The sequence below is a fragment of the Haemaphysalis longicornis genome, unplaced genomic scaffold (genome assembly GCF_048455015.1).
Source record: "Haemaphysalis longicornis isolate Haplotype H1 unplaced genomic scaffold, Haemaphysalis longicornis Haplotype H1 scaffold_9, whole genome shotgun sequence".
In the NCBI taxonomy this organism is placed as follows: domain Eukaryota; kingdom Metazoa; phylum Arthropoda; class Arachnida; order Ixodida; family Ixodidae; genus Haemaphysalis; species Haemaphysalis longicornis.
The window spans coordinates 19,787,571-19,807,769 of NW_027526460.1; the positions used below are offsets into that span (position 1 = coordinate 19,787,571).

A 20,199-nucleotide genomic window follows, 5' to 3' on the forward strand; every position below is an offset into this window, starting at 1 on the left:
CATGTTTTGTGCCTCTGAGCTGTTTGCTTTTCAGTGACAGTCACTCCTGTAGTCCACAAAGACCAGGGAGAAATACAGCTGAAGTCTGTTAGAAGTGTTAGTGCTCAACTGACTCCCATACATTACATAGGGACAAAAGGCTCTAGGGCCCAAATGGAGAGTATTATAATATTTCAGCTAGGGCTAACCGTTAGCTTAGCTGGTGCAGGTCAAGGCAAACAAACTCTGCCCCCAAAATTATATTATGAAATGTATCTTCAACTGTAAATAGCACAGTATGCAGCAGAAACAGTCTATGGGACCCCAGCCTCTCAATTGTAGCAGAGCAAAAGTAGGCTGTCGGTTAATGAAGTTGCAATTCCTGTTCAATATGGTCGCAGTGCTGTTTATAATGAACACATTTTAATACAAGCCATGGCATTTCTGAAACCAAGTAGTTAAAAGCACGAGCATTCATACACACACGTCCACACCCTGTAAAAAAGGAATTGGTGCGCATTTACAGGAGCAACAATTATTTTACAGTTAGCGTTACAAGCATAAATACAATCTGCTTGACTAGGTCTTTTGAGCAAGAAACAAAAAACACAAAAATGTCTCTGCTGGCTCAAAATGGCCAGACAAGAGTGAGTGCAGCAGAGACCAGGTTAATATGTAATTATTGTCAGCCCAGAGGAAGTGATAAAAAAAAACATCCCTATTAACGTCAACCAAATTTCAGTTGTTTTGATATTAAAAGTAGGGGTGTGCGAATATTCGAAACTTCGAATATTCGATTCGAATTTTTTGTTATTCGATTCGATTCGAACGACACTATTATTGTTCGAAATATTCGAACCACCCAAAACTAAAAAAAAAAAAATTCAGAGCGTGTCTGTATCGGTGTTTATTTACAGTGGACTCTCGATGATACGATTCTGGGGGTGCGAATTTCGGGATGATACGAATTTCCGAAAAGTCCCGGCGAAATTGCATCGTTTGCAATGGGAAAAAGTTCGGCTGTTACGAACGGACCTGCGCGGCCCGGCGGAAGATACGAACGAGCCGGCGAGGCACCCGACTGCCGAACGAGCAAGTGACGGCTCTCGCTCCCCTGTTTGTCACTCTTTCTCCAGAAACGGCCGGGCTGTTGTTTTCTGCTCGCGAAAACGCTCTGCGCACGCCCAACGCGCTGACACCGCCGCGAAACCACCCCCACGCTGCGCGCGGCGCGGCTGGCGGAGTCAACATGGCGTCGGCTCCAGCCGCGAAGTGGCGCGGGTGCTCGAGCGACCGCTTCTAACCGCTCTTTAAAATGCAGCTCAAGGGAGACACGAAGTTGCTTGTGCGGTAAAGGAGCTGATAATGCATGCGAAAACGGTACTATAAAACATCATCCGCGCCGCTAGTGAAAGCGCCCATAAAATATTTGCCGGGGTGCTAAGCCTAACCATCTCCGGCGGAGCCAAGCCGGCTGTTTCGATCTCATCGCAAGTAGTCAGGCTCCTCCATTCTGCCGCGCGCGTCGTGCGTCATTTTCTGACCGAGGTAGGCGCTACCGCGGGCGCGAAATCGTCGATGTGGGCGTGAAAATACAGCGCTCGCAGAGCCGAGGCGAGCGAATCGCGTGCAAAAACGCACCATGCGGTTCACGCTTGGCTGTTGCGGCGTGTAGCGAGCTTGGGCACAGCGAGTGAGGAGACGAGCGCGAAGCTTTACGTGCTCCAGAAAGGACTGCTTTGCGACACAGGGGTTAAAAAAAAAAAAACAGAAAAAATCACGAATTTCTTCACGCGAAAGTAGGAAAAGAAATAAACGAAAACTTTTTTCAGCGCTAAATTTTTTGGTCTGTGTTGGTTCATACGAATTTCGGATGATACGAGTATTTTTCGCAGTCCCGCGAGATTAGTATCATCAAGATTTTGCTGTATCAGCGCGCGGCAATGTGCACGGGCTCGGGCACGCCAGCTACTAGTGTCTCAAGTGAGCGGCTGTTTTCGGTATCTGGTAAAGTGGTGACGAGAAGGAGGTTGTCACTGCTCCCCGAACATGTCGAGCAGTTAACCTTTCTCCATGTTAACATTTAAGTGAGTGCAGACCTTAACCTGTTGAGTGCAATGGTATTGTGTAATTCCTAATTTTACTTTGTGTGATTTGTTGTGCAATAAAGTTGCAGTTTTTGTGTCTCTAGATGGTGAAAACATTATTTTACAAAAAACAATAAGTATTCATAGTCCAGAGTTTGACGGAATACCGTCTGGTCAGGTAAAATCATGGTCGTGGTGATGAAACGTAGGTCACTGACCAAGTCAAAGAAGCGGTTTGTCAAAAATCAAACCCGCTTTGTCAAAAGTCAAAAGTCAAAAGTTTTTGTCAAAAGTCAAAAACCGCTTCTTTGACTTGGTCAGTGACCTACGTTTCATCGCCACAACAATAAGTATTCGTATTCGAAAAATATTCGAAAAATATTCGATTCGATTCGAACTCTGTTTTTATTATTCGAATTCGCTTCGAAATTAAAAAATTGATATTCGCACACCCCTAATTAAAAGCTTTTGACGGAGACGTTAACAGCATTAAACATCAACATACTGCTATGCTAACAATAAACGGTGACTTCAATGTAGAAAGAATGATACCATGCAAACAATCAGCAACCAGTTTACCAACAGACAATCGACAACATGTTTCAGAACATGTTTTAACACTGCTAACACACAGTGCTGACAAGACAACACACACACACATCTTGGCTTGAAAGAAAGGGCCCATAGGAAAAGCACAGTTACTGGATTGGATCAGACACAAAGTAGGACAGACAAATATAGCTTCGTCGTAACAGCAGTATGTGTGTTATCCCCTCTATATACAGACATGTTGCAAAATGAATTTGCCCACCTTCAAATAAATGAAAAAATAAATGACCTTAATGTAAAAAAATCCATGACAGGTGACGTTTATAAAAGTTGCCTGTCATGGCTCACTTCTTACATCAAATGATTCGAGTAACCAAGGTATAACACCATACATGGCTCACTTCTTACATCAAATGATTTGAGTGACCAAGGTATAACACAATAGTTTAAACAGTTCATTCGTCGAGCTATTTCAACAATGATAAAACATTTAAGAAATTAGGACTAACAGCCTGTTTTATAACTCAATGTGTCACTCTAAATTTATAAGTTAAAACTGTAACACGCCCAAATCGTAGAAATATTCTGCGATGTCTGGGATGTGCACCCACACGCCATGGCAAGCTAAAGTGATTGTAAACTTTTGGCATCAACCAGATTTCTTAGAACCAAAATACAGTGAACATTCATCCCATGACCCGGCACTTCAAATAACCTTTGTCCAACCTGTCTGAAAGGCTTACAACAAACAAGAGTACTAGATGTGAGCCACGACATTGAAATAGTTTACTGTTATCATGAAAAGTGATGCTCGATCTCTACAACAGTACACAAAATCAGTTATCACAATTTACTGGCGTAAACATTTACGACGACTAAGTTACGAGCAAGGCACACATAGCCCGCAAAATACTGCAAGTGACGATTACTCGTAACTCCTAATCTCATCAGTGGCAGGCAGAAACAAAGCCCGATGGGCGTGATACCATGACACATTGGGGCGAAGGAACATGGTGAGGAAAAAAAATGCACACTATCAAATAATTTTTTACACAAACCCAAGCTTCGAACACAAAGCACAAAACAGGGCAAATACTAGGCAAGGGAAAAGAAAATTTTAAGTTACATCAGTGCAGGGCATAAGGCATATGCAATACGTTAAATGTAAAGCTTGTTTTAGGGGCAAAGCCCCTAAAACAAGCTCCGGCTGTCGGCGTCTTGTGCCATTGTAACCGTTGTCTCATGTAGTAATGGTAATAAAACACAGAGACACTTGTTTAGGCCTCGTTTAAGCCAAATCGGTAAAGCTTGCATGCTCAAAGTTAGTGTCAAAAAGTAGTTGTTAAAAAGTAAAAAAATCACTTTAGACTTTTTAGTTTCTCCATTGAACAACAGGGCACAAAATTGTTTGTTAATGAGGCGAAAAATCACCGCAAAAGCATTTCATTAAAATATTTTTTTCTTTTCTGTAGAGTCACTAGCTCTCTCAAACCCCTAAATGTCTGCAGTACAATGCTACATCCGTTACAGCTGCCAACAATCCTTCCAAACAAAGCTTGTCAGAACTCCGTAAAGCTGCTCTTCTCTGCCATGCAAAATGCGAGCATGCAAAGCAGCTTCACCCTGTTGACAAGATGTAGGCACTGATCAAAGTCTGGAGAGAGAAGCAACAACATCAGTCCTCCATTCTTAACATGCAGTTTTTAATGCACTCCTGGGTGGCTATCCTCAGTCTCTATGGGAAACGGCCTGCAGATTAATCATCAGTGACCAATGTCAGCAGTTACGTGAGTTCTGTGTGACGGCCATTGCGTTCACCTGCATCTAAAGGCACCACAGAAGACATTGCATGATACAACGAATCTAATCTCACCTTCGTGATAACCCTCTGCAATAGATCTGGTGCCTGTAACCTCGGGCAAGTGCACAAACACCGCAATGCTAGCTAAACACCCTTACAAGACTCCATTCAGCGTCTGCAGATCTCAGCTGACAGCTATAACAAACAAGAGTGGTAGGAGTTTCAGCCATCACAAGATACAAATTTATTATCATCTTCAAGTGCTTCATTAAACCTAATTTCACGTGTACAGACTATCGACAGATCAGATAAGATTGCAGTTAAGCCATCAGCCGAATGCACTGGGGTTCGAGAACCTCAGCCAACCAACCCCCAAACAACACCATCCCTGCCCATAGCTGCAAGTAGACGCAGCTCAATCGTCATCTCCCCGCCTGAATGTCACCTCGTCAAAGGACGCCCCGAAGTCTGGAGCCAGGCGACTTCCGGCGTGACTGTCCAGGCTGAGGTGCAGCAGGCTTCGGAGGAGCCTTCGCACGTGCGAGGGCGTACCAGACGAAGCCGTAGCCGGCGACGAAGACAGTGGCGAGGATGGCGCGTGAGAAAACGACGCCCGGCCACTGGCGGTGGTTTCCTGGGCCAGGGTGGACATCTGGTGGTGGCTGGGTCCCGCATCTTCCCCCCCAGTGCTGGCCGCACTGCCGCGCTGCGAGGCAGGGAGCGAGCCCCTCCTCGGATGTCATTCCAGCAGGCTGAGGGAGTCCTGAAGAACACCCTGGACGACCGCTTCGTCTTCCAGCTCCAGAAGTTGCCTGCGCAGTGTTAGCAGGGAGAGAAGGAGACGAAAGTTGGCTGTCTAGTGACTAGTGGGATTAGGGCGCGTCAGAGCACTTGTGATGGCACTGTGGAACAGAACTTTATCGCTACGTGTGTGGCTATTTGCCTGCGCAAGAAAGAGTTCACTTATCGCGACAACCACCTGGCACTACCTTTTTTTTTTGGTTGTACAGTTGAACCTTGTAATAACGAACACTGATATAGCAAATCATGGGCTATACAATACAATACAATACAATACATAGTGAACTAAATACGAACTTTGGTTGGCCACGCTTCATTTCAATGAAACTTATTCTTCTATAACAAAAGTGAAACTGTGAGAGCCACACCCACTATTGGATATAACGAAGAATTATTTGATCAGTAGGCTGAGAAGCTACTTGGAAAAACTCCCGGCATTCAAAACTGCAGTAGTAGAAAAGGCCCCTTTGTTCATGAACACTGTGGAAAACTTCATCCTGCACAATGCTGTGAGCCAGCAGACACCACCAGATAAAGATCACATCCTTCCTCAAAAAAATAGGAACGCAGGCCCTGTTTTGTCAAATGAACTTTGTTCTGTCGTAATTTCCAATTTCATGTTCTGGTTCATTGAGCTTGAAGTGCCACAAGGAGAAAGATAAGGGTTACCTTGTTTATAGCAGGTTCGAAGATTAAAACAATGCGTTTTTGTATCAAGGGTTCTTGCGGGAGCCAGATTACCAATTGGTTTGAACCAATTTTTAGTTCCACTGTTACAATGAATATTGAATATTTTTTATTTATCATATACTGCGAACCATTTAAGGTCCAAGCAGGAAAGGTAAAGCACATTCAAAGGTGAAACAAAGTTACAACGAAATTGTTTCTAGGATACATCAAAGGTAAGAAAAGCATGTCAATCACCATCAAATTTTACACGTTTTTACAGGGTGCAGCACGCACACTGCAACACAACCCAAAATCAAAGCACCAAACTCTTAGGCACACAACGAGTTGCTAAATGAAAAGAGTATTGTGAAAGTCAGGAAACAAGGCGCATTTTACGCAGTCTTGGGTGGTAACTAGTTACTTGTAACACGTTACCGGTAACTAGTTATTTTTTCAGTAATTGTAACTGTAACTCATGGTTTCTCAAAGTGGGTTCCGCGGAACGTCGGGGTTCCGCAGGCCCCTCCTCAGGGTTCCACGAGCCACTGATAAATTTTCCCTGGTTCCGCAGTCGCAAAGTCTTATATGGTGAACTTGAGGTGCGATCGATCTAAGGAACCTCCATTACTCACGCCCGAGTGTCAGTAAGCACATCTCGGCGCATAACAGAAACGTGCGAGCTGCGCAATAAATCTCGCCAGCAGCTTGTAGCCAGCCAGACTCCGAAAACGGGCCACATGGTTAAACTATTGAACTTGAATTTCAGTCTTATATTACCCCCATGCGCATTTCTCCTGTTTGGAGATAGGTGCTGCTAGCGTACGCATTCGCGTAAAGTCGACGGGAAAAAAAACGATACCCTTGCTTGCTTTTGAATTTATTGCACGTTAATGTAGCATGAACGGAATGAAAAATGGCAAGAGGGGGGGGTTCCTTGGCACTTAACGGAACTTAGCAGGGTTCCCTGGGACCAACATGCTTGAGAACCCCTGCTGTAACTAGTTACTTTTAAGTTAGAGGAACTCGTAAGTGTAACACTGTTACTTTTTTATGGAGTAACTGTAACAAGAAATACCGTTACAGTTACTTCACTTCCATAAAAAAATTATCCAACAGTAACACTCGTTAACGGCCGATGTACAGTTCACGCTTTCCACTTTTTTGGACTTTCTTCTGCAGAGCCTTCGCCTACTTCATGTACGCCAGCTCACTCCCTTCGCATGGGTGAAAACCAGCTGGACTAGAAATTTTTAGGCATGCACATGTGCGTGGTGTCCCACGCGGTCAGCTAAGGGCTCGAAATTTTTAAGTATGAGCTGTAGTATTCCCCTCAGCAGGGCGATGTCACTCTCACCCAGGCCAACATTAACGCTGGAACATGCGCCTAAGCGCACGTGGACGTATTTTGAAACCAGAACTCAGAGTACGATGCACGGCTGCCCTATTTTCGCCACATCTGGAGCGTAGTAAAAGTATTTGACACAAAGGCGAACAGGAAAAAAAAAAAAAAAAAAAACCACACATCTACAAACACCGCTCGACGTACTGAATCCTTTGCACTTTCGCAGAAGCCTTGAAAACTCCGGTCAATGCGTCGCCTTCTCATTAGTGACGTGCAGCCCCGTTTGTGAGGTCAGAAAATGCCGCGGAGAGTCTCTCGGCGTCCCTGCGCTCGTCCAGCCCTGCGCGCACTGTAGAGCGTTCGATTCACAAGTCGCAGTTGCTTGCGACCATTGTGTGCTTTTGAGACCCCCGGCCATGCTTGGGACCACGTGTTTGGAACCCCTGGTCTAAGGCTTCGTCGAGCTGTCAACAGTGTCCGAACGAGGTAGTGGAAGTAATGAATTCCACGCCCCTTCCACATACGACGACCCCAACACTCTACCCAGCATCTTCGCCGGCAGACGCCTGACCACACTGCCGCTGCATGAGGAAATATTCTTGGAAGGCCTCACGACTTCGTTTCCAGATCTGGGGCAGAAACGAATACTGCAGCTACATCTGTTTCTGAATGTTGGGCGCAAAGAATACTTGGGCAAGCTTTGTTCAGCCTACGCCTCAAAGCAAACGAAGGGAGCGGGCTCTGGGATCGGGGACGTGGTTGCTGTTTCCCGGTCGAGGTGACAAAAATCGCTTTTGTGAGGACAGGGGGCACAGGAAAAAACAGTGAAGCGTCCAGTTCAGTTTCGATCCCCTTTGGAAATAACCTTGGCTCATTCCAAGGGTGGCGGTGGCTGGGGGTTGGAGCGGGAGAACGACTCCAAGGGCCTACGGACAAACGTCGCTTCGGCAATAGCTCAAATTGGTCTCCGTCTCTGACGACAAGTACGAAATAAAATGCTAACGCAGCACTTTCTTTTTAGTATCTTTCAAAAACACCTAGACAACTGAAGTACTCCCACATCCGTTTCCCTTTTCCTCCAAAGGGCCTTCCGGCGATCCACCACCCCCATCCCCTTTTTCCCCTTCTCCCTCACTATGCAAGGCGGTCAAGCGACAACACTGGAGGGGAAAATAAATTTAGTTGACATTGAGTGTTTCGCCTGTTTTGTCCTAAAAGCTCGGTGTATTATAAGTTCGGCCTCTGCGTTCCTACTTTTTCTGAATGCTTGGCAGCCATTTCTGTCAACACAGAGAAGTGCAACCGATGCCTGGGCCCCCATGCCTTCGTACGTTTCTATTTAATAAGCTAAATCTTGTTATCTAATAATTAGATTCATACAGTAACAGAAAAGTAACAACGTTACTTTTTTACAGTAATGTAAATGTAACTAGTTACTTTTGGAAACTTCGTAACTGTAACTGTAACAGAGTTACTTTTTTTGGTTAGGTAACTGTAACTGTAACACTGTTACTTTTTTTCGGTAACGTGCCCATGACTGATTTTACGTTGGAACAGAAAGTAGAGTCGAGTTTCGGGGCAAAAAATTCCACTCGGTTATTGATTTTGGGAAAAAAGAGTGTTTGTAAATATTAGTTCTTGCGAAGATTGGCTTGATGTTGCAGTGTTTGTGACAGGAAGGCCTGCAAGAATCTTTTACTATGTAATTATCTTGCATTACTTCTAGTTTAGAAAAATAGAACAAAATTACTGTCCTGATACTACTTCGTTATAATGAGGTTCGACTGTAGTAGATTGGAAGCTACACGAAACCTGAACAGAGGATGAAAACCCGTTGCCCCTGGGAAGAGTTACATTTATGGAAAAAAAAGAAAAGACCGCAATTGTAAAATTAAAATGCTGTTAACATACTTCTCTGGCAGTTAAATTTAACAGGGTACTGAAACAAGTAATAAACGTACTTAATAATCTAAGTGAATAGTGAGATTACACGGTCACAAATGTCTGAGCCAAATGTTGCTTCTCTCAGGAATAGCAGGAGGCTTGCAATTATGATGCCAAATTTGCCACCTCTTTTCCTGTGCGTTCCATGCATCCTACAATTAAAGGCCAACTGCACTCAAATTTCACCTCAGGCAAGCTTACTTTGAACGTGCCACTCTTGGTACCACGAAATCAACTTGGACATGACTGGTGGCCCAGTACCCCTTGTTAACCAGTTAGAAGCTTTTAAAGTAGCTCCATAGCAGACGAAACTGCACCTGCTGGCAGACTGTGCAAACAGCCATGAAGCGGAAGTGACATTCCGGCCGGCCGGCTGAAACGTCCCTCTATCCTTACAATAGTGGCTGCGCTCTTCTCAATTTTGCTTGCAAAACCATAAATTTTCGCGTGTTTGCACCATGCAAACGCATATTTCAGCTGTCATATTTTGTATCTTGCCGTTTTTTTAGGCAGACTTCGTCGAAATAGGGTTTTCAAGAGGTCAAAATTTTAAGGGCAACAGCACATGCCCGAACAGCTGTGGTGGCTATTGCTTACCCCATGGATTTTTCATTTCGTGCATATCCCAACACTGATAAAGCATTACGTAGATACCCACAGGGCAGCACACACCTGCAACGGCAACACCAATGTCTACCCCCTCCCCAAGATTTTTCATTTCATACGAGTCCAAGTACAGTAATCCTTCATTCACTGGAACTCGGATATCTCGAGATATCAGTAGGGTCGAAACTTTTTTCGCCATGCATTTACCTTTAATAGGCACCGTGTATTTTCCTCCTTTTATCTCAAAACGTTTTTTTCAGTGGACCACAGATATAGAGAGGACACAAGGCAAAGTGCGCTACACGCAGCTGATAAGGTCTCTGTTCTAACGCTTAACTCAAATTTCGCACCGAACGTAGTCGTAAACACCAAATTTACATTGTATGAAGCCAATGTTTCTGTTACCGGACTACTCTACTGTCCGATGCCTACATCGTTGAGGGAGCTGTGTATGACGCAGCTGATCATGAGGCCAAAGAGGAGCCTCGAGAAGTGCCTACAATGACAGAAACTAGAAATATGCTGTGCCTGCTTCACAATAAGGTAGGATGTAGCAGTGGCAACCAACATTTGATGCGATGCATTGAGAAGCTTGAGAACATTTTTCTGGGACCAGATCAGAACTCAAAACTGGCTAGTATCAGGCAGTTCTTTCTTCCGCAACAACAAAAATCCGTTTTTTTTTTCTGCGAACTTTTTTGTCGTCTTTAGTACGAAAGCTCCCCCGTGCACTGGAGCTTTTGTTACCAGTATTAGCTGCTACCTCAGTGACCTGGCCACAAGTTTGCGGCATTTCGCTTAACTTGAAGCTCCACTTATCTCAAAATTTTCAGCGAATTTTACGACTTTGAGTTAACGAGGGATTACTCTACTACCACGGATGTTTCCAATGCAGCACTTAGAGTAGTTCCAATGTTACAAACCACACCCGCCGCTAATGCAGCCTCAACCACCTTCACGCCGTAGACTGGCACCACATTACTCTGACAACGCAAAACAGCCACTATGCCACTATGCAGAGCAATGTCGGAATGATGTTTTGTGTGCGAGTGCAACTGTGTACCTTGTTTTTGATATGTGTATGCTTTAACTCTTTCCTTACGACGCCATAGGCCATCAGACACGGGGTTCCGATGATTTCAACCATCCTCCGAAAGCTAAAAACAGAGCCTTGTGGACAACTAACGCCATCTGGAGTACTTATTGGCTACTCCTTTTAAATTTCATTATCATTTGTTTACATTTCGCGCGCGGAGATGGAGTCGAGAGCGAAATTTGAACCCGTGATAGCGGCGAGTTGCGCGAAAATAGCGTCCACTTCACGGCATACTCCACAAAAGAGAACAGCTGTGGTAGGGACTTCAGCAGCTGCAGCTGCCGACTTTTCTTACCTCAGCAGCAGTGATGATTCCAGCAACGATGCGGGTTCATCAGATTTTAGTTCTGGTGAAGACGGTCTCGAATATTCAACGGCCTCAAACTTCGACAAGTGCTGGGGCTAAGGTTCATTTTTGACTTCGCGCTGCATTTATAAACAAAATGCGCTTCTTATCTGACAACTATGGCTTTATTTTTATGTGTAGGGTCTTGACAATGTACGGCGGAAATATTTTACCAAATGCAGTGTGCCATATCGTGTTATCACCTTCAGGTAGCCTGGCGCTCATGTTGGAGTAGCGCTTTGGAGTGATGTGCGACGCTTCTCAAGAGCACTGGATCTTTTTTTCTTGATTTTTACCACTGAAGTGATAAGGATTTTGTGTGAGAACACGAGTATGCTTGGGTGCATATTTTAGAGAGACCGACCTACTCTCGAGCGGCTTCACGGAGTGGCACAGCCGTCAGGGCCGCTAGGTTGGCGGGCCCGCAAAAATCGAAAACTTGGTGTACAGCATTAATTTATATATTGAATCATAACTTTGGAACATAGAAACAAATTCCTAAAAATTTTTAAGCTCAGTACAATCACCTATATGTATTGTGTGTATACTTTTTTGTGCGTTTGTTTCTGTTTATCTGACTGATAACTGTAAATATTTGTACCTTTCACACAACTGCTGCTGTGTGTTTAAAAGAGCAACTTATAAGCTACAATTTCATTCATAGCAATGCTAAATGTGTCCAGTAGCTCAAGAGAAAAAAAATGTTTTGTGGAAGTCCTCAAAATCTGCCATCTTTCCATCATAACGAAGGAATTAATGGGATACACGTATGAGAATGCATACTGCATGTGCGTTGCGGGGACCCTTGTTTCCCTACGCCTCGCCTGCACATGTTTTGGCGAGCTGGGAGCCGCCATTTTGCGCAGCTGGCGTGTCGCGTGAGTCGTGACCTCTTCGTGACCTCTTGCGACGCGCCGAACTGGCTCGTGTGTGTGTGCGCCCAAGGGCGTGAGGAAGAAGCACCAGCTTGTCGCCTTCCTTTCCCCCGAAGCTGACCTGCGGGATGCGCGAGAGCTCCGCCAGGAATCGATCGGACGGTTTGGTTGGAATCGATTGGCTCGGCAGTGTCTACTCCGAATGCCCCAATGACGGAGAACCCAGTTGGCTCCACATAGCTCTGCCGAGAGATTCGGTCGTGACCGGTAGCAATGGAAGCCCTTCCCGCTCCCGCGATCGCGATGATAGATATCGAGGTCCGAGTCCCGCGGCTTGAGCGAGCAAACGGAGCCACCATCTCCCCGCAAGTGATAGCCAAGTTGTCTGGTATATGCTATGTATTTACCAGGCAATAAAGCCTCCCTTTGGATTGCCGGAGCCTGTCTACTGCATGTGAGTACCCGAACCCGTGCGCGAGTCTTCGGATTCCGCAGGGCTAGTGTACAATGCATAGCACTTTCTCTAGCAAAGCTAGCCGGGGTCCTCTGCTATCCCCTACATTAGCTCAGAGTGTAAGTTTACTTTTCTGTTCATATGAGCACCCATCATTGCTGCCTCGTCACGCCACGTCATCAAGCTGCTCAAGACAGCAGCATTTTGTGGTTGGTTTGTCCTTTTGTAACAAAAGGAAAATAAAGATTTGATTTGATTTGACGTAGTGTGTACAATTGGTGTTAGCTCAACGACTTCCAACAACCGGCTCCCCAGACTTTTACGTCACTAGTACCCAGACCCCAATGCCAAAAGTGCTCTACTCCCTCTCACCTGCGCAGCCGGATTGCCTTAGAACGCAGCTCCTTGTCCCTGTTTCGAATCTCGAGGATGGTGTTCCAGGCCTCCTTCTGGGGCTTCTGGTCGTACACCCAGCGCATGAACAGTGCTGGCCACAGGACCTGGAGGGGAGAGGTGGACCTTGAAGCAAGCGTGTTCGTTGTGCTACTCCAACAGCTTGCGTTACGGTTGCTGGGCTAATGGCAGAAGCCAAGCCACACCAACGTTTTTCATGCAGGACAAAGACAAGACACATTTATTCTGACGGTTCACAGCATGGAAACTGTTTCAGTCACGCGCCACATTACCAACGCAAACCTACAAGACAGACAACAGAAAAAAAAATGAAGAGAAAAACGCCAAATTGAGCGCGCTCTTTATGCCAGTCCCGTTGTTCTTGGCACGGCACGCAGTTAGTGGATGCCAGTTTTTAAGAGCAACAGTAACCACATACAGGAACCTTGTGATGTTAGAAATCTATAAATACGTAATAGTGGGCTGTATTCATTTCAGAAGGGGCACACATTCTTCAAGAAAGCATTCCAAGAGCAAGCTTTGCTCTTGCCTCATCCAAGCGCCCACCATGAATGCCTGTACAGGGAATTTAAAAGTGTCCCTGGAATAGCAAAACTCTTCGTAAACGACAACTGCTTTAGCACTTCAGATTTTAAGCACTGATGTATGGGGTAGCGAGATGTGTGCTTTGACTGTGGAAGCAAAGTAATTTACCCAGCTGTCTGCTGCCAAGTTTTGCATTCAAGGCCGAGCCTTTTACTTGCCCTCCCATGCTTTTCCTGGAATCTTGTGCTCGTCATAAATGCACTACTCGTTGCAACATTTTCGTTTCTCTTTGGACACCTTTCCTGCTGGGTGAAATAAAGGCACTGCTCCGCCGCGACGCGTCAGCACTTTAAATGTAGCTCATGAATTATTAAGGGGTTTAACACACCGGAGCTACACCTTGAGGCACACTCAAGTGGAGGGCTCCGGATTAATTTTGACCACCTGGGGATCTTTAACGTGTGGCGAAATCTAAACACACGCGTGTTTTCCCTTTTTGCCTCCACCTTAAAAACACTCACCATGGCCGGGGTTGGACCCGCGTCCTTGGGCTCCGCAGCCCAACCCCTTAGCCACTGAGCCACTGCCCAAATGTATAGCTTGTAAACTGTTGTACACCGACTATTTCTTTTCCTAAGAAGTATTGCTCGAACATACGCTGCCAAAGTCAGCTTAATCAGCTTTTATTATTTAAACATAACCGCTTTTGTAATCTTTTTGAGATGCTACAAGAGCTTTCTACATAAGAACTTTTGCTCACCAGTTATTTATTAAAATGCTTTTAACAGTTGGTACTGTTGAAAACAGCATTCTCTCACCAACATTTCTGTACACTGAAATGTATGCTGAGACACAATTTACAGTAAAAAAGAAAATTCTTTGTTTTACACCTCAAGAACTGTCGATTCCTAAGGTGAGAAAAGAGAGCATGGCACTGTGCAACACCCACCAGGCTTTGCGGAGCCACCGAAGGCCAGATGACCTGGTTGTTATGGTCATACATTGGATTCATAAGCTCTGCCAGCATGTCAGGAGAGTTCACGTAAGACCTAAAGGAAGAACAAAAGGCAAAGCATCAGGTAAGTGCTGCAAATCACATTCTCAAACAGTCAACATGCTGGCACAGGCAATTGCTTCCAGTGTTACACGCATCCCAGAGGCTAGCCAAAATTTTGCGAGAATTTCAACGTACTTCTGTCACACCGGAAAAAAAAAAAAAAAAAAGTCGCCGCAATACGTTTTTAGTTAAATACAAGCTTCAGTGCAGTCATTGTAGACAATACAAACAATGTGAGCTTCGAGTGGTTCTAGTTACGTGTTGAGCAGCAAGCTGCTTCACAAGAGTCGCGTAACGAGAACAGAGTAACGACAATCGAGAAGAGTTACACAAGAAGAGCGGCAGGCTATTTATTCCACTCACCAAAGGGAGTAAGTTTTCTGCGACAGCTTCAGCTCTTTCCTTTCTTTCATCGAGTTTGCCAGGAATGTACCTGTGGGAAAAGAGTACAATATAACTTGCCATTTTGCCGTAAACTGACTTTCTAAGAGAAAAAGTCACGGGGCAAGAAACTCACCAAACGAAGAGCAGTAGCTGTGTTCAAAGAGCATAATGAGGAACTGCTCATTGAATTCAAATGAACAAGCGAACTGCTGATGAATCTGGAAAAAAAAAGTAGACCGCCACCGCCGAGATGAGCAAGCTGGCAAGCTACTGCACAAAGTTCTTTCAAGCTGCTTGTGTTTATGGCCTAAGTGTACCACCATTTTTTTATACAGTTAAACCCCTTCATAAGAGACACGTGCCAGGGAGCAGTTTGTCTCCTATATGAGAGGTGTCATAAGCAGGGTACCATGTTTTCACTAACTGATCAACCCCTAGTTCAATGTGGGCATTGCACGACTAAAATAAGCACAAAGAAAGGCTACATCATGTTGCAAAAGGCTTATTCTAATTTATGTATTGCTTCCAGAATTTATGAAATAGTTCTGAATCCTTGTTTGCTTCATGCCTGTATTTACACTGTTTTTACGACAGCTTCTACAAGCTTTCTCTTCTTTTTCGCTGTCTGCAAAGATGAAGAATGGTAGATGTCGAGTTCACGCCTGATGAATAGCCAGAGCACACAGTGGAAGAAGCTGAGCGCTCTGGCTATTCATCAGGCTAGCAGGACTCGATACCTGCGACGTTTCTTAATTGGGAGCTACGCGATTGGGAGAGCCCACTGTGCACTTCCGGAATTCTAGGCTGGCGCAGAAGTCCGCAGAAGTGGTCACGCTCGTACGCATGGTGGTAAGCTTTAGCCACTTCTGTGCATTGCACTTCCATTGGCAGGGCTTCTCGTCATCGTTTCGTAGCTGACTGAACCACTGTGTGGTTGTTGAAGTTATAATAAATAGCGATTGCGGGTGTCTGTCGTCCCCTTTGATTCTACAATGGACACAACTGCAATTAGTGACTGGCAGCAGTGCATCTAAAGGTAAAATGTCTGTTCCCAGTGAGATTGTTGACTAAAATGCAAGGATAACTTGTATATTATAACCAACTACCTTCTGCATCCGATGTCTGCCATAAAAAGGGGCAGTTTAATGGGAAAGATAAGGCAGCCATCCACTTGGCTGAATAGTGTATCTTATACCCTTTTGTCTCTTACATCCATGCCTCTTATAACGAGGTTCAACTGTACAAGAATGACAGTTTCTGTAGTCCGCCAATGACAGCAGCACCCACGATTTTGGGTCAACTGGAAATAAAAAGCATCATGTTTTCAAGGTTTTAAGCAGAACAGGGAACAACCCACAGCCAGTAACGCCAGTGCATAACTTTTTAGACATGTTTAAGGATGTGCAGTGCACAATCCGTAACTGGAGACCATCGTCTCTCTATGCAAAAGCTGGCTTGGATAGGCTGTCATAACATTAGTGTTCTCTCCAGGATGCAAGCTATTCTAGACTGTCAGGCAGAGCTGAGGGCCCTTCTTTGACAGTCACTGCTTTTAAAATATACACACATCATGCCAAAGCACTGCCAAAAGCTCACACAAGGGCAGCTCTGCTCAAAGTACAAGAGGGGCAAGTATGACGTGCGGTATTGGCGGTGAGCGCGAACACAGGCGGCGCTGCGAAGCGCGCCTCCGTGACGTCAGCTTAGGGATTCTCGCATTTGTCGTCTGCTTCACTCAGGATCGCTCTCCCTGCTCTTTCTTTGCGCTCGGTCATCGTCTGATGCTTGTCCGCACCAGAATTGGCATGTGGGTAACTTTTTATCATAATAATAGGCTTAAAATCGCATACACTAGCTCATGGTGTCAATTAAAGTATAGTTTTGGATACCGCTACGGGAGAAACATTGCCGGCGCCACCCCATTCCTTGCGAAGCCGGTCCTGTGCGGAGCGCGAAGAGTCGGAGCTAGGCATCAGCTTCTCATGTAAGCATTCGAACAAAAGGAACAGTCATCTGCTAATAACCGACAACAGCGAAAATGGAAGACCAAAACAAATTATAGGCCTTCAGGGCTGTCGGCTTTGGCAGAAGGCATCACGATTCCCGGTAACGATATGTAAGGTAAAACCGTTTTTGCAACCTTGCCGAACGCTCGAACGTGTTTTGTCACATCACTTTACGTTGTCAAGGCATGGAAGTTTGCCGACATGCACTATAGACTCCAAAAACTGTAGCTTGAGTTCCAAATAACCCAGTGTGTATATACGCGCGTGATGATTCTATACCAGGCATCTAACCAGTATGGACGTTTATTGAGCAAAACGAGTCACGTCTTCGTTAAATTTATAGTAACACATACATGTTTGTTAAGACCTGGAGGAATATTTCGGAACATTTTGCACAGCCATATCCTCCCGATATTCGGATATGCGTTATAGGAAAACTGCACTTAAGAGGAGGTGGAGGAGGAAGGGGAGGAGGGGAAAACTTTGTTTAACAATTAAATCGATCTGGTTAGTGGGCCTTGAAACGGAATATGGCGGTACAACAAGCTTTGCTCACAGAACAGGATGAGGGACACCAAAAACAGCAAGCACTCCCACCTGAAAGACGCAGTCCAGAAAAATGAGGAACGTGGGACTCTGGTCCTTGGTGCGCACACTGGCCGGTGCAAATGCGCCGTGTTGGCAGCGCAGCCGGAATGGGTGGCCACCACGCAGCCATTCGCGCTCCACAAGTGCTTGGAAGCCACGCATGGTCCGACAGTCCGGGTCCAGGATCACTTGGGCCAGTGAGCATGCCAGCAGCGTCGAGTCCGTGCCTTCCGAACCATGGATCAGCACTGAGCGCTCTGCAATGGAAGTGGGTGCTTTACACATGAGCCAGCAGTCACTTACAAATAGTGCTGCGGCCACATGCAAAGAGCTAAATTTTAGCTAACCAGCTGAAATTTCAGGGGGGGGGAGGGCGTGGGAACAAAAAAACGATTAAGATACCATTAAATGTCTCCAAATTTTAAAAAGAAAACGTTTTGCCACATGTATTTCTGCTGCTTTTCTTGCCCAGATTTCACGAAGTCAAATTTTAAGTGCAAAGCATCTCTTGGAAAACCACAGCAAGTTTTTTTGGCACAGATATTCCAAAGTCACTTTTTGAAGTCAATTTCAGCTCATGTGGACCACCCATACAGCCGCAAAAAGCACTTCCGCACCGATGGTGCCTATGAATGAGATATGCCATTAGTAAGCTGGCTTATGTACACAGCAACATTTCTTGGCAGAAAAGGAACCTGGGATACACCTTAGCTGAAATACTAGTGCGTGATGAGGAGAGCAGAGATCAGTTAAAGGGGTATTCACAAGACGGAAAATTCCGCTGTCTGGCTCCTAGGAGTGCGCACCACGTGGCCCCTACGTCATGGTTTCTTGCTGGCTCGCTGCTCCGATCGGAGGTGGAAGCTTTTGCACTCTAGCTACAAACAATCTGATCCTTGGCTGCGGAGGCGGCGGGATTTCGTTGGCTCATCGGGCAGCTGGCCGCAGCTCCAGTTCTAGAGTGGTTACAGGCACTCTATTTCTATTGCTTTTTATTACACTGGACACGAAAAGGCACCGCGCACACGACAGGTGAACTGAGAGAGCTGCGTATACCACCAGTACGGTTGCCGTGCGGTTGGCGGCCATGGCTGCAACGTGGCGCAGGTAGCTCGAGCGATAGCTCCCTATCGCTCCACTAAATGGGACTCAAGGCACAAACAAGGCTCTGAACATGAGAAAGGAGGTAATGATGTGATGGCAGATTGCATTAAAAAACGTCATCTGCACCGCTTACGCGGGCGGCAATCGAATATCTGCCGCAGACCGGCCGGCCGCTCCCAGAGCGCGTCTCCCCATCCACTGCCTCACACGTCGTTCTCTAGCCGCGGCAGCAATTAGTACTCGCACAGCCTGCATCCCATCCACGGCCACTTTTTGGGCGATTGACGAGGTAAGTATGTAGGGGCTTTAGCCGAAACTGCTAACAATGCAGAATCAACAGTGCTACAGCAGCTCTGCTCTTCAGTAGACATTGGTGACTGCAAACAGTGGGGCTCTTCGATTTACTGTCTCGGACTCAGTGCAGATTCCCCGAGAAGCAGTCCAGCATTCCATTTTGCCATGTATCGCTATGGCATCGGGGATCCCTCGGATTACCCGCGGACTATCTGCGGCGAGTCCAAGGATAAATCAAAGAGCCCCAGTGATATCCGTTTGACAGCCGCATCCTCCATGTGAGCGAAGGAGCTGGCTGAGCAGAAGTCCACCTCCGGTGGCGTCACTATCTCCCTCGGACTTCTTTCCCCTGAAATGCTCCCTTGTGTGAATACCGCTTAACTAGAGGTACATGCTGCATCCATGAAACTTAAGGTCCCTTTTCCATTCCCTTGAATTCCTATAAGCCACTGCCTACTGATTTACTTCATCCAGCTTGGCATTCCAAACTGCACAGCGCGAGATACCCATTAATATTGCCACACACACAGTTCATTGCAGGCAATAAAATGGCGCCACTTTTAAAACTGACACTAGTGCTGCATCTCAAAAATTAAAAAGCTTTCTAATAGCAAGGAGTGCAGAACAATGCGGAGAAAGCAAGGTTGGCTCAGGATGTGGTGCGAAGTGGGAAGAGCGAAGCTGCAGTTAACTACCTACTCAAGAATGGCACTACAACAGTTAGTGGCTTTGCAGCTACAAAGATAAAAGTATTGGTGCAAGCAGTTGCAAAAAATATCAATTAACCTTGTTCTAATGTGGTTATTTTAGAATGGATTGCGTTTTCACCTGCCACCAGAAGTGCCACAGGCCACAAAATGCCACCAGGAACCAACAGGCACACATTTTTTTTACAGCGGAGCTGTTACAGGTGCTTCCGGAGGACAATAAAAGCCGCTCAATCCATGCTCTCAATCCACTCCTTCTCCCTTTGGCCACCTGAGCGCATCCGGCGCTTCAGATTTTGATATACGATGGTATACATCACCCTAGAAGAATGTCTTCCTAATGATGCATTTGTGTTTACAAGTGAAGCCGACTTTAAGGAGATCGGTGCAAGCTTGGTCTCTGCAGGGTGGGTTTCCCACATTGTTGTACAGTGAAGCCTCCTCAAAGAAAAAAATAGGCTAACTCCCCACGAATGCAGCAGAAGGAGAACACTGACGACAATCGAGCCGTGGATGCCAAGTGTAAGCCCGATGCCCATCAGGACTATGAATAGCATGAGGCAGAAAACAC

General features: G+C 45.8%; 1 protein-coding gene across 2 annotated transcripts in view; it reads right to left on the minus strand.

The window, feature by feature from the left end:
* Positions 1–364: 364 nt before the first annotated feature.
* Positions 365–20,199, minus strand: part of LOC144152218 (myotubularin-related protein 9) — a 39,168-nt gene continuing 19,333 nt past the window's right edge. For both annotated transcript variants that reach the window (XM_077683447.1, XM_077683446.1), the window contains 6 exons: positions 17,533–17,780; positions 15,063–15,147; positions 14,909–14,978; positions 14,438–14,537; positions 12,922–13,049; positions 365–5,228 (listed from right to left, as the gene is read on the minus strand). In XM_077683447.1, the coding sequence (XP_077539573.1) occupies positions 5,156–5,228; positions 12,922–13,049; positions 14,438–14,537; positions 14,909–14,978; positions 15,063–15,147; positions 17,533–17,780 (704 nt within the window). In that variant the 3' untranslated portion in view covers positions 365–5,155. The remainder of the gene's footprint in view (positions 5,229–12,921; positions 13,050–14,437; positions 14,538–14,908; positions 14,979–15,062; positions 15,148–17,532; positions 17,781–20,199) is intronic.